At 43.8% G+C, this 12,791-nt stretch overlaps 1 protein-coding gene across 1 annotated transcript in view; it reads right to left on the bottom strand.

Annotated features, from left to right (window-relative positions):
* Positions 1-12,791, bottom strand: part of LOC136696073 (plexin-A2-like) — a 71,144-nt gene that overhangs the window by 41,607 nt on the left and 16,746 nt on the right. Inside the window, exon 4 of the mRNA XM_066670178.1 lies at positions 5,092-5,250. Coding sequence (XP_066526275.1) covers positions 5,092-5,250 — 159 coding nt within the window. The remainder of the gene's footprint in view (positions 1-5,091; positions 5,251-12,791) is intronic.

The following is a 12,791-nucleotide window of genomic DNA, read 5'->3' as shown; positions in this document are numbered from 1 at the left end:
TAGTGGTCACCGCCGTTATTTGCTAATGCTACACACTAGCTTCAGGGTAAACAAAAAAAACACTGACACACTGGAGAGAACAACAGTGAAAAGATCACTGATGTGTGACACCTAGTGGCCTGGGTGTATCAGTGGGTCTAAATCCACAACACAGTCTCTCTCTCTCTCTCTCTCTCTCTCTCTCTCTCTCACACACACACACACTCACACACACACACTCACACACACACACAGCTGTAAACAGTTTCACACACTTACCCAGTCATACACTCACTAACACCTGTGGATTGTTTCTCACACACACACACACACACACACACACACCTGTGTACAGTTACACACACTCACCCATTCACACACAATCACACACACACACACACACAGAACCTGTAGCAGGCAACCTCGGGGCAACAGGAAATGTATTGTTTACTCATATATTTTGCTGAGGATACAGTAACTGAAGAGTTAAACAGTCTGGGTTTCGGAGGCTAACGTTAAAAGCAGTGTACAATAATCAAATTTTTTGTGGATATCAGATTTTCTGATTATGCAACAGGGATTCTGAGAAACGTATGTCCCAGAACTGAGCTTCTGCTCTGAGTTTAATCCCCGTAACTAACATGCCGTTCCATTAGAGACACACAATGTGCCTCTCCACTCATCACCAAATGCACAACACAACACACACAGTTACATACACATGGTGTAAATATTAGAACCAGAATTGTCAGCACTGTAATCTTTCATTCTGAATAAATCCTCCATTTCAAACAGTGATGAATAATCAATAAAAGATCAATGGTTACAAGTTTATTTCAGTAAACATCCAATAACCCTCTCCATAATTTACACCTCACTGCCACAGCATTTATTCTCCTCTAACCATGACATAGGGACTGGCTGTGTGTGTTTGTGTGTGTGTGTGTGTATTTGTACAGCTGTTGGCAGTGTGATGAGGTCAAAAAGTCTTGACACAGTGGGTGTCAGTTTATGGAGGTCACAGAAAGCTGAAGAATGATAAATCCACAACCAAAACACACACACACGGTAGTCAGCTTTAACCCTTTAAGTTCCAGAGCTATTAATGTTATTTGGGTTTGAAGAGGCAGAGAGAAGACAAGAGTGAGAAGACAGAATAGAGAGAGAGAGAGAGAGAGACAGAGAGAAAGAGAGGGAGAGAGAGAGAGCGAGAGAGAGGTGTTTCTAATTGCATGTGAGGAGATACTATGGTGGAAGTCAATACTGAGCCAAGTGTCTGCTTTTTTAATTGCCCTTCATTTAACTCTCTATCTCTCCATCTTTCCATTCTCCTTGAGAAAAGGACAGAGGGCGTTTTTCCAAGAGAACATCACTCTCTCTTTAATAAATGATGAGTGTCTGCTCTGTTTTATCTCTCAGTTGTGCATCAGCTCAGTCTTCACACACAGCTCAGGGTCAGGTTCAGAAAGAATCAGTCACTGAAGCTCCGCCCACTGAGCTACACACACACACACACACACACACACACACACAGTCTGATATGTGATACACAACAAATCATGATTAGATATTGAGACGTTTATACATGGAGTGTGATTCATTTGTGTGATCTTGAACATCAGTCAAACTGAAAACGTAAAGTGGGCTGATTTGATCTCTGCTAATTGGACCCAGTTTCCTAAAACTTTCATATTACAAAGACTGTCTTTACTGATAATGACAGTTTAATTTAATGCTCACTTTATGTCTGATTTATCGCGTCGAGTCTGATTTTTACACACGAAAAAAGACATGTCAAGGTTTGAAAACAAACACATATATTAATGGCACGTATATTTATGATGTTCTTCACACTGAGTCTGAAACTGATGGACTGCGATGCTGCACCAGATTTTGAATTAGAACCTGTTCTAATCATTCTAATAAGTAAACTATTCGTCTCTATACAATATTTAATCAGCAAGCCTATTGGCATAATACAGTACCATAGAAAGCATATATTTAGTAGTATATTATTTTTAACCCCAGCTGATATGTAATTGTTTAAATGCGAAGTTTCATTGTTTAGTTTGAAGAACGTGTTTAAACTTATATTCTGGCCTGGAGGGACCTGGAGGTTGTGGGTTCGATTCCCGCTCCGAGTGACTGTCTATGAGGAGTTGGTGTGTTCTCCCTGTGTCCGCGTGGGTTTCCTCCGGGTGCTCTGGTTTCCTCCCACAATCCAAAAACACACGTTGGTAGGTGGATTGGCGAGTCAAAAAGTGTGTGTGTGTGTGTGTTGCCCTGTGAAGGACTGGCGTCCCCTCCAGGGTGTATTCCCGCCTTGCGCCCGATGATTCCAGGTAGGCTCTGGACCCCGCGCGACCCTAAAATTGGATAAGCGGTTACAGATAATGGATGGATGGATGAATGAATTAAGATATCTCTAATTATATATTGACTAGGCGAAATAACAATTTGAGATATCTTTAATTTTATTTTGACTGGTGTAAATGACGTCAAATTTACCATTGAATTAAATGGAAGCTCCAATTCAAAATACCTGAAATTAATTACTGACTATCTTAAATTTACATTTCAGACATCTACAACTAAATTACAACTAGTCAAAAAGTAAATTGGACATATCTTGCCCTTTTGTTCTGACTAGTCATAATTCCAATTGAAGACATCTTGAATTCCCTCCTTATTAAAGATATCTTAAATATATTTTAAGATATCTGAAATTATATTTTAGATATCTTGAATGAAATTAATGACTAGCCAAAACTAAATTAAAAATATCCAAAATTGTATTTGTGACTAGTCAGAATTCCTTTAAAGATATCTTCAAATAAATTACAGATATCTTGTTCTATCTTATTCACCTTTTGTATTTCTGATATATAAAATGATCATTCTGACTAGAGAGAATGTGTTTGTAGATATGTTAAATTAGTATTCTGACTAGTCAAAACTTAGCTGATTTACATAGCAGATTTTCGTGACATGTAAATGTTGCCAGGTCTGCGTATTATAGGAGACTTCAGACGTTTTCAGTGCCATATTCCATTTGTGTGATCGGATTACTAAGAAGGAGGCTTCATAGGACACTCCTACCAAGGACACACAGAAGCAGAGCCTCAAACTCCCAAAGTGACCTTTGGAAAAACACTGTTGAACTCCCCGTGTTGTTCTGGAGACTGGGGGATAGGGGTGGGGGGATTCAGTGTGTCGTTTAGTTGCAGTGTTTCAAGAAAAATGACAAAATCATCATTGTTCCTACTTAATAAATCAATTTATTCTTCCTCTTCCAGCGTCTTCCTGTGATGAGAGCGTGAGATAGAAAACACGCATTGGGCTTGGTGTGAAGGTTCCACTATGTTAAGAATCGCATCTGTTTTTTAACATGCGAAGAAATCATACTCTGTGTAAAAAGGCTTTTAAATCTGAGAGAGAAACAGAGAGAGAGAGAGAGAGAGAGAGAGAGAGAGAGAGAGAGAGAAAGAGAGATAGAAAGAGAGAGAAAGAGAGATAGAGATAGAGAGAGAGAAATCAGCTTATAGAAAAAAGAAAGAGCAAAAAGAAGAGAGCAAGGAACAGAGACTGGAATAGATATAGGGAATGAAAAAAGAGAATGAGAGAAGAGAGAGAGGGAATGTGAGTGAGAGAGGAAGGAGAGAGTGACAGAGTGAGAGAGAGAGAGAGAGAGAGAGAGAGCTTTGAAATCTAATCCCATTACTCTGTGCGATGTAACAGTGGCAGAATAATCACTTGATGGAAGTAGAGAATGATTACTAGTGTAGGCTCTTATCAGAGAGCAGCCTGGAGCCAACACACACACACACACACAGTCCAACTCTGTCAGAATCACTCCTCTTCAGAGTCTGTGTGTTCTGTGGTTCAAACACAATCCTGGAAATCTCAGACATTTCCAGCTCTGCTTCCGTAATCACCTTCATGTGTTTTTGAATTATAATAAACATCAATTTCGAACATTAAAAACCCTTCAGCTCATAATTAGCAGCTTTAGATCCACAGATGAGACTGATCAGAGACTCCATAAACGTTCTAACATTCTCATGTTCTCTGTTAATGTACAAATGTGCTGTTCTAGATCCACCTCAAATAACAAGGACACATGGGTTCATGACTCACTCTTGCAAGGTGACTCCTCTTCTTCCAGAATTCCCAAATAATCTGCGTTACTCTCAAATGTAAGAGGTTTCTTTCAGATACATTTTATTTCAAATTCGAGTAAGGGGTTAAAATTGTCCTACACATCTCTACACCTTCACATGCCCTGTACATGCAATTAGGCCCCGCCTCTGTCTCCACCCACTTCTCCTTCACTTATTTAAGCTGGAAAGCCCCGCCTACTCATTGGCAACTGAAGTGTGAGAAGTCAGAAACACTGTCTGAATCCATGTTTCTACTCTGTTTGAAATGCTGCGTTTTCAAAGCCACGCATGTCACCCACACTAAAAACACTAAACACACCACACACACACACACACTAAGAGAGAGAAAGAAAAGAGAGAGATGCAAACAGATATACACTTCTGCTTCTGAGACAGTGTCTACACAAGGAATATGCATGCATGAGTGGGTAAGTGGAACAAGGGCACACACACACACACCTCCCCCAGCTGTATGGGTGTGTTCTGGCTCACAGTGATGTGCAGAATGTGCATAACATCATATGGATGACTATGGATTAAGATTACTGTTAAAGTCTGTTTTGTGTGTGTTTTGTACGAATATGACTTCAAAAATATATACGATTATAAAAACTTACACCTACGACTTGAATTATTACAGGTACGAGTTCTAGATTACGAAGACAAATTGGAAAGTGAGAAAACACTGTCAAAAATACGTCACTGGACTCACAGGCAAGATGCATAGAGCAGAAGGCCAATCGATTCGATATAAATGTTATTTGTGTGTGTGTGTGTGTATGTGTGTACACACCTATACACACATATATATGAGACATAGTATTATATATATGTACATATATTAAAAAACTCTGTGTATGAGTGTTAATGGAACATGGCTTGTAGTTTTGATCAATTCTATTGGTCGGTTAACACTCACTCATCCAACACACACACACATACACACACAGACCTGTGTGAGTCCAATGGTGTAGAGGTGGTGGTGGTTAAGGGAGAAGGCCATGTCCGGCAGCACAGAGCTTCCATCCATCATCACCTTCACTGACTCATACACAACTCCACCACCATCATCATCTTCATCATCATCATTATGAACTCCATCTACTCGCACCTACAGAGAGAGACAACAGAGAGAAATAGAAAGAGAGAGAATATATTAATTGTCCAGTATATTCTCCATTCACCACAGTGCTCAGTGTATTTCATGAACATGCAACGTGTGTGTTATTGTATGCTCCTGTTTTTAATGGTATGGCTGTTATTGATGATGTAAAACTGTTCCGCTCAGATCTAAAGTTCTGGACAGAGGTTTGAACAGAGATTTATGCAAGATGGAGCTGGCGGAGATCAGAGTGCTTGGGGAGTCTGAGTGCAGTTATTATTGATCTGATTAGACTGCACACAGCTTTGACGGGGTCTTCTCCCTGTGCCTGCATGGGTTTCCTTCGGGTGCTCAGGTGGTGAGTGTGTGAATGACGGGTGAGTGTGTGTGCGTGTGTGTGTGTGTGTGATGCCTGTGTAGGCCCTCGTCTCCATTTTGTCTTTAGCCAAAACATCTGGAAGCTATCATGAAGAAAAACAAAAACAAAAAAAACTTCTGTATTCCCACAAGGAAAATTAACCCTCATTTTACACATCCTGAAGAACATTTATCAGGTAACACACACACTCACATAAACACATTACTCTGTATTTCCAAACACCCTTTTAATGAGTGATTTCAAGGTGCAACTGCACATGAGCCTGAGCCTAGTGAAAACCAGTGGTATAAATTCCCAGAAACTGGGCTGTGGAACAGTGGAACGGTGTTCTCTGGAGTAATGAAGCTCCCCCGGTACCTGTAGGACATGTTAGAGGAGTGTTTGTGACCAAGAACTAATCACCAACACCTGATCTTGCTTAAGGCTTATGTGGCTCAATGCCATCAGATCCTCACAGCAATCATTTGACATCTAGTGTAAAGTCTTTCCCAGACTAGTGGAGACTGATACTAATGTGTAGGGAAACACACTCCTGCTTACGAACCCTTGGTTAAGGAAAAATGCTGGAAGGTGAGTAGTCCACAAACCTTTGGCCAAAGTGTGTTTTTGAAGAAGAGAGAAAACAGATGAAAGAAGGAAAAAACTTTTTCTGGGTTTCAGCCAAAGTTTATATGAACTCAACTGGATTAGGAGCTTTAGGAGAGAGAGAGAGAGAGAGAGAGAGTGTGTGTGTGTGTGTTACTCAGTGCTCTATGAGCTTAGAGAAGCTGCATGATGTTATGCACATGGATCCAACACCCTGACACACATACACGAAGGGAGAGAGACAGAGAGAGGTCAACCGCAGTAATCTAGGAGACTACTGATCCAGCTGAGACAACACCCAGGATATCACACACACGCACAAACAAGGGCCAAGTGCTGCAACACAGTCAGTAGGAAGACTAGGTGTAATCCCAGCATTAACCTGGCCCAGAGAAAGTGAGGGAGAGAGAGAGAGAATCTTTTGAGAAGAGATAGTCTTGCTAACACACATACACACACACTTTCTCAATATTTCTCCCTCTTTCTGTTGTTTTTCTGCACTCTCTCCATTCCCACACTCCTCTGCTCAAAAATAGAAAACAACAGACTCAGCCTGATGAAGTGAACCTCAAACTCACTCTCTGATTACCCACAATTCCTTGTGGCATCCCAGTACCCCGTGGGTCACATGGGAGCAGACCACTGAGAACACTCTGACCTTCTGGCCTTTCTCAGTTTGGCTTCTGTTTTGACTCCGATCTCACAGTGAACTCACTCTCAACTAGTTTTCACAGCTTCTGTCTCAGCTACAGCTACACATGAATCTAGGGTCAACATGCTCAATGCCAAACATCGGTCTGTGGAGCAGTAGAACTGTTTTCTCTGGGGTTTTGGCGCTCCTATGACATTTGGGATGATGTTGAATGCAGGACTAACTCACTTGTGACACAGATCTGACTTTTTCCAGGGGTCTGGACATGTTATTTTCATATGTGTTACTAGAGGAACTGTCAGGGTGGTGTGATGAATAGATTCAGGGAGGCGGACACACTCGCTATAACACGGAATTTAATAAAGATGACAAAACAAACGAATTGGAGTAGAAACACGAACTAACATTACTAATAAACATGGGAAAGAGCACGAAACAACAATATAGGACTGGGGCAAAGAAACAAGCAAGAGAGACGGGTAAGAGTGAGGCGAGACACGAGGAAACAGGAAACAAACGACAAAGCAAACAAGATCAAACAAAGAAACTCAAACTCAAACTCAAAATGACCGATCCCAGGAAGTGAGGGAAGAGGGCTTAAATACATGAACTAACTAGACACACCTGACACGGATAACAAGGGAAACGATGACAAAAGAGGCGGAGGTAAGAGTGAAACGAGGGCGGAGCTAGGAATGACAACAAACAGACAGAGCCACATGGAAGAGGAAAACAAACCAGAAAGTGTCAAGGTGTGACAGACGCCCCCCCCAAGACGCGCAACTCCCGGAGCGCAAAAAACGAGACTCTCCAGGAGCTGGCGCAGGAGGGGGCCAGAAGAACAAGACCAAAAAAAAAAACGAAACTAGAAAAGATTCAGGATGGAAAAAGGGACTAGATTTAAACGGACAATGGACAGAACTAGAAAGAGGAGACGGAGATAAGGCAGGAGAAAACACACGTGACTGGACCTTGGGCTGAACACTGAACGGGGACTGAGACAAAACAGGAGCAGATACACGTGACTGGACAGAGGACTGAAGAGGACTAACAGGGAATTTGACATGAGACTGGACAAAGGGTTTAACTGGGAACTGGACATGAGGCAAGGGAACAGGGACCATGACATTAACAGGAACTGAAACAAACACGGTGACAGGGACCGGAATAGAAACAAAAACAGACAAAGGCACAGGGACAAGGACAGAGACAGGAACCAGAACAGGAACAGAAACAGGAACAAAAACAACTGGGTGGTACCCAGGACTGGCATGTGTCTGTGGGACTGTCCAAGGTGCCAGCCTGGGTACAGTTCTGGGGATTGGCCTCGAAGTCCTTGGGGCCGGAGCCACAGTCACAGGCTTAGAAACGGCCGGAGCCACAGTCACTGGCTTAGAAACGGCCGGAGCCACAGTCACTGGCTTAGAAACGGCCGGAGCCACAGTCACTGGCTTAGAAACGGCCGGAGCCACAGTCACTGGCTTAGAAACGGCCGGAGCCACAGTCACTGGCTTAGAAACGGCCGGAGCCACAGTCACTGGCTTAGAAACGGCCGGAGCCACAGTCACTGGCTTAGAAACGGCCGGAGCCACAGTCACTGGCTTAGAAACGGCCGGAGCCACAGTCACTGGCTTAGAAACGGCCGGAGCCACAGTCACTGGCTTAGAAACGGCCGTAGCCACAGTCTCGGAGATAGGAGCAGCTGAGGGAGCCGTACTCATGGAGACTGGAGACCCTGCGACGACGTCCACGGAGACAGGGGAACCTGCAGTGACGTCCACGGAGGCAGACGGAACTGCGACGACGTCCACGGAGGCAGACGGAACTGCGACGACGTCCACGGAGGCAGACGGAACTGCGACGACGTCATCCACGGAGGCAGACGGAACTGCGACGACGTCATCCACGGAGGCAGACGGAACTGCGACGACGTCATCCACGGAGGCAGACGGAACTGCGACGACGTCATCCACGGAGGCAGACGGAACTGCGACGTCATCCAAGGAGTCAGGAGGATGTGCGACGACGTCCACGAAGGCAGAGGAATCTGCGACGTCGTCCACGGAAACAGAAGAGGCGGGCGTCGCTCTCATGAAGACAGGAGAGGCGCGCGCCGCCTTCAAGGAGAGCTCCAGGCGTGCCATGATGCCTGTAAGCTTCTCCTGAATGTCAGGAGTGGGCGCAGAGCGGTGATTAGGAACTGGGGTCCTAGCGACGACGTCCACGGAGGCAGAAGAATCTGCGACGTCGTCCATGGAGACAGGCGCGGCCGGAAGCGCCGCGCTGAGGAAGACAGGCGCGGCCGTAGGCACTGCGCTCAGGGAGACAGACGCGGCAGTAGGCGCCGCGCTCATGGGGACAGGCGCGGCCGTAGGCGCTGCGCTCAGGGAGACAGGTGCGGCCGTAGGCGCTGCGCTCAAGGAGACAGGCGCGGCCGGAGGTGCTGCGCTCAAGAAGACAGGTGCGGCCGGAGGTGCCGCGGGCATGAAGAGAGGCGCGGCCGGAGGTGCCGCTTTTACGGGAGCAGGAGTTAAAACGCCCAGCGGGGCAGGATTTGACGAGTTGAGGATTTAGCGGGTTCGGACGCACTCTCGAGGGACTTCTTTGAACGTAGTTCCCCCGGAGATGCGTCCCTGTTAGCCTCATCTCTCATGTCCTGTGATCTGAGGCTAACAGCCCTTGTACATAACGCCCCCCCCAAAAATCTCTCCGGACCTGAGGGGGTAATTCTCTGGAGCTGGGTTTTCAGCCTGCTTTCTCCTCCGGCTCCGTCGATTCCCGCTGGAGGAATCACTCGATTCCTGAATCGAGTCTTCTGTTCGGGGGAAAGGAACCACACCGGACATGCGCTGAAGCCGTTGACTCCACTCCGAAGCCGCTTTCAACGCCTCCTCCACGGGATCTTTGCGGAACGGAGTACGGCGAATTACACCTCTCTTAAATGGGTAGTCCGTGCTAGCTGTGTCCATTCTTTGATCGGTCATTCTGTCAGGGTGGTGTGATGAATAGATTCAGGGAGGCGGACACACTCGCTATAACACGGAATTTAATAAAGATGACAAAACAAACGAATTGGAGTAGAAACACGAACTAACATTACTAATAAACATGGGAAAGAGCACGAAACAACAATATAGGACTGGGGCAAAGAAACAAGCAAGAGAGACGGGTAAGAGTGAGGCGAGACACGAGGAAACAGGAAACAAATGACAAAGCAAACAAGATCAAACAAAGAAACTCAAACTCAAACTCAAAATGACCGATCCCAGGAAGTGAGGGAAGAGGGCTTAAATACATGAACTAACTAGACACACCTGACACGGATAACAAGGGAAACGATGACAAAAGAGGCGGAGGTAAGAGTGAAACGAGGGCGGAGCTAGGAATGGCAACAAACAGACAGAGCCACATGGAAGAGGAAAACAAACCAGAAAGTGTCAAGGTGTGACAGGAACGCGACCTAAATGTGAACAGCCAGATCAGATTTCATGTCTGTTTTTTGAAGTTAAGCTAGAGACAAATATCTTGTTCATTTGAAAAAATTTAAAGTTAAAATCTTGAAATTGAACTTTGAAAAATACTACAATGTTTTCAAAAGTAAATATGTGTAGGAAGATTTGATTAAATACTGGAATTTGTTTGAATAAATTATTTCTTTTCATTGGTCAATTTCCTATATATTCTGATATTTATTCACTTATATTTTTCAGTTGCAGATTTTATGTTTTAAGATTGAGATCTTATTTTGGATACAGACCTTTTTTGAGAAGAGCACATGTTAATAAAACACTGTGTAAACACATGATATATAAAAGAAAACACACAGAAACTGAACCAGTTTAATTTAAAACACAATTTAAGATGGGACAGAACATCAGACTAAGAAATTAGAGAATAAGGAGCTATTTATTTACACTTCTTACCTGCTCGCTGCAGCCTGTCTTGATGAAGCGGACACCATTGCCAGCAAAGTGCTGGGAAACTAAAGTGTGGCTGTGGAACTACACAATCTGGCAGAGTTTATCACTCTTATACTGCGACTGGTGCCGAATGCTGTCTAAATGCTGTCACTATACAGAAATCTGTCACTAAAATCAATGTTTTAGATGAAATATTGTGTATAGTGTAAGTGTTCAGTGATAGTTCTCATAGTTAACACTAAGAAAGGGGCGGCACGGTGGCGCAGCAGGTAGTGTCGCAGTCACACAGCTCCAGGGACCTGGAGGTTGTGGGTTTGATTCCCGCTCTGGGTGACTGCGGGGAGTTGGTGTGTTCTCCCCGTGTCCGCGTGGATTTCCTCCCACAGTCCAAAAACACACGTTGGTAGGTGAATTAAAATAACACGAATCTGCCACTCAAAATCTGTATCAAAATATACATGAAAGTGAAAAATGAAAATAAATTATTCATTTTTTAAAAATCAAGAATTTAATTAACTTATCTATAAGTTAATTAACTTACGTTAATTAAAGTGATCTATCAAAATTCAGCTAAATCTGATCTAAGCAAATATTCAGAACTGATTAATAAGGCTTGAAATGTGAACTAAGCTTCACCCGTGTGTAGCCTGGGTGCTGTTACTAGCTGTGGATGGAGGAAGGCGGTGTGGGGGGTACACTCTGCTGTGTATTAGCCTTCGGATGGAGGTTTGTAATGCCACAGGAATCTGCTTCCTCTGTGTCTGTACAATAATAATGCCAGTGTGTGAGTCTGGGAAAGTCTTAGGGCCACGGTCTCAACAGGACGAAGGCTGTATTGTTTTATAAGTGTATGTGTTTCTGTTTCATATTACAGGATGGAGACCACTAATAATAGCTAAACAATGCTCTGAGGTGGTTTGCAAACCAACTTCCACCTCTCTGACCCTGCCGACTCTGACTCTCCTGGGAAGGCTTTACACTAGACGCTGGAACATTTCCGTGAGGATTTGATAACAGCCTTGAGAGTACTGACGTGGCTTAATATACTAAAACAATGACCTAGGAGCACCACGTTTTTCTCAATTACTACTGATCATAAGTGCTCTCTACTGCTGAAACAACCTGTAACTCAACTGAAAGTGAAAAACTAATTTAAGCTTTTTTCTTCCCATTTAAACCCATTGTTATCTCAATGTGGTGTATATATAATGTTATTTTTCATGCACAATTTCAGCTTATTTCTGCATTTCTTGTGTCTACAAACGTTCAGGCACACACTAAGGACCCTTCAGGCAATGCTTCGGAAAACTGTCTCTAAATAATTGGGCTGAGCACTGTGTATCTGATCGGCTCTGATCTGATCGAAATGATGCAACGAGGTCCAATTCCACCTTAAACCAATCACAGAGAGAGGAAGACTGTCTGATCACAAGGAGAAGATAATTGAGCAAAAGGGCTGTTAGAGGAGCTCTTTAAACTGATTAGAACTAAATAAAAGGGTGAATACTGATGTGTGAGCTGAAGACAGTTGCGTCATGAAGCCTTTGAGGCTTTCTGCTTCAGTCTGTGAGCAAGGGGCATTAAAAACCTTCATAACATCGACAGCAGAGTTGATGCTGTAATCACACTAGACATATACGTTATAGACAGAATGCCACCACTACCACAAAGACGGGGAAAGTCAAAGGTTCCATAACTCAGACCTGAAAATGTTCAGAGATGAAAATGGGACATAACAGCCAAAAAGACAGCCAAAAAGTCCTGTCTCCTTCAGATAAATAGCTCTGAAAAATTTCATCTCTGAGACAGAGGAGAACTTCAGGACGTACTCTTCTGGATAGGTTTTAAAAGTGTTAGAACATTGCTGTGAGGATTTGATGGTATTCAGCCACACAAACATTCACCCTTTAAGCTATCCCTCTCTGAGAGACAGGAGACCATCTAGCTCCACTCTCATTTCAGAGCTGAACACATCCACAGCTGCCTGTGTCCATCCTTCCACTGTGAGGAAAAC

The sequence above is a fragment of the Hoplias malabaricus genome, chromosome 5, assembly GCF_029633855.1.
Source record: "Hoplias malabaricus isolate fHopMal1 chromosome 5, fHopMal1.hap1, whole genome shotgun sequence".
NCBI classification, from domain to species: Eukaryota; Metazoa; Chordata; class Actinopteri; order Characiformes; family Erythrinidae; genus Hoplias; species Hoplias malabaricus.
This window is presented reverse-complemented; position numbering and strand designations above follow the sequence as displayed.